The sequence below is a fragment of the Sinocyclocheilus anshuiensis genome, unplaced genomic scaffold (assembly GCF_001515605.1).
Source record: "Sinocyclocheilus anshuiensis isolate Anshui unplaced genomic scaffold, SAMN03320099.WGS_v1.1 scaffold1360, whole genome shotgun sequence".
Lineage (NCBI taxonomy): Eukaryota > Metazoa > Chordata > Actinopteri > Cypriniformes > Cyprinidae > Sinocyclocheilus > Sinocyclocheilus anshuiensis.
This window is the reverse complement of record NW_015546110.1, coordinates 698216-699979: the sequence shown is the minus strand read 5'-3', so window position 1 is coordinate 699979 and position 1764 is coordinate 698216. Positions and strand designations below refer to the sequence as shown.

The window sequence follows — 1764 nt, the reverse complement described above, 5'->3', positions numbered from 1 at the left end:
CCCCCCCTCCCCCCCGAGGCCAAATGAGGCCAAATGTTGCTGCAGTGCCGGCAAGCTATAAAATGAAAGTTTCTGATTTGTGTTTTGTAGCCAGTTAGAGGTTCATGAAGTCTGTGCAGTAGGCTTCTGGGTAAATGTTGCTTCTCCGTAGATGTAGAGAGAACCAATAATTTGTTCAAATGGCAAACTGAGTGGGATCTACAGTTTATATAGCTACAACAAACTCAAATTGTTGGAAAAATTTCGTGTGTGGTCATTCCAGGAGGACACAAGTTTTTAATACTAGGGAAGATGCCCAAACATGTTCGCTTTGCCAAATCCCTTTATCCATTCAAGCATGTTTTATTAGATTGTGCTGGTTTTAACAGTGTAAGAACTATATAATTTTTTTTTTTTTCCCTCCCCTCTCTGATAGCTGTATGAGGTTCAGCTCATTATCGTGGGGTGAGGGCCAATGACAGTTCATTAACCTCTTACGGGTTTCCATCCCAATTACAAGCTCCTCCGTGCATCTCTGGAGGAACAACCTTTAACCAGTCTGAAGCCCTGACACGCTTTCCTATATCACATTAAACACCCGATCAGACGAGGGGGCAGGCTGATGCGCACAGACAGTATCAACTATGGCTAGAACTACAATCTGGCTGGCTGTTTTTATGCAATGTTTCAGATTTTGAAGATCAGCACTAATGTCTGTCTTCACTGCGGGAATGTTTCTATTGCAGGAAAACAATAGATCAGAACAGACAATAGTGTGATACCAAACTGCTGCTAACACCTCTTTTTCTTCTTACAGCTGATCCTCTGGTAGGAAGCATCGACTCACAGCTCCTGACTGAAACAAACAGTGGACCAAACGCTACGCAACTGACTCACACCCTTTAGAGCGTATATATGCATATACTGTGTATATACCACACAATGTACATGATCACTGTGTGTGGGCATATGTGTAGGTAATATATTTTTTTTTAATAAAGTTTTTTTTGTTTACAAAACACTTAATGGTTTGTGTTCTAGTGAAGTGTTATCCACGATTGTATTTCGAAGTGACCGAATTGCATTTCACAAGCAGTGTTTTAATTTAGTTTTTGTTTTTGGTCAGATGTCTGATTCCTGGATGGCATGAAATGAACTTATTTGGTGAATTTCACAAAACCTATTATGTTTGCCTTGTACTTCATACCCAAGCGAATAATAAAAATGTTTACTCTATAAATTTAGCCTTTAAGTTTCTTTTGAATTTTGTTTAACTGCATTAGTGTAATGAGAATTTGGTTGTGCTTAATTGTAATTAAAATTGTGAACGCACAAACTCTAAATTATCCTAAAAATCTCTTGAGTTTAATGCAACATCTAACTTATGGTAAGAATTTGTTGTGAAATGAGTTGGCTGTTCCTTTGTGAGATTTGCTTCATGAAGCAGGCCTAGTTTTTGTATAATTGTTCATTTTTATTTTCTTGTGATGTTGATGGCAGAAGATACACATGCTCATCTGACGAAATCCTGTTTGAGTTTGTATAAGGTTTGCTGCTCACTGATCCAGAGATGGTTTATTGTAAGTGAACAGTTCATAAGCAACAGAATGACTCCCAGTGTTCGACTACCTGATTACTGTCAGACTTTCAAAAGCCTTCATCACTTGAATTAAGATTATAATAATGTAATTTTAAAACACAGCCACTTTAAGATCTTGAGTGAGTGAAGACTCACTTTAAGAGTGAGTGAGTGAGTGAGTGAGAGTGTGTGTGTGTGAGTGAGTG

At 38.3% G+C, this 1764-nt stretch overlaps 1 protein-coding gene across 1 annotated transcript in view; it reads left to right on the top strand.

The window, feature by feature from the left end:
- LOC107700658 (ubiquitin-conjugating enzyme E2 E2-like) overlaps window positions 1-956 on the top strand; it is a gene marked incomplete at its 5' end in the record, with an annotated part of 5529 nt that extends 4573 nt beyond the window's left edge. Inside the window, 1 exon segment of the mRNA XM_016502394.1 lies at window positions 797-956. Coding sequence (XP_016357880.1) covers window positions 797-885 — 89 coding nt within the window.
- Between the last annotated feature and the right edge of the window lie 808 nt (window positions 957-1764).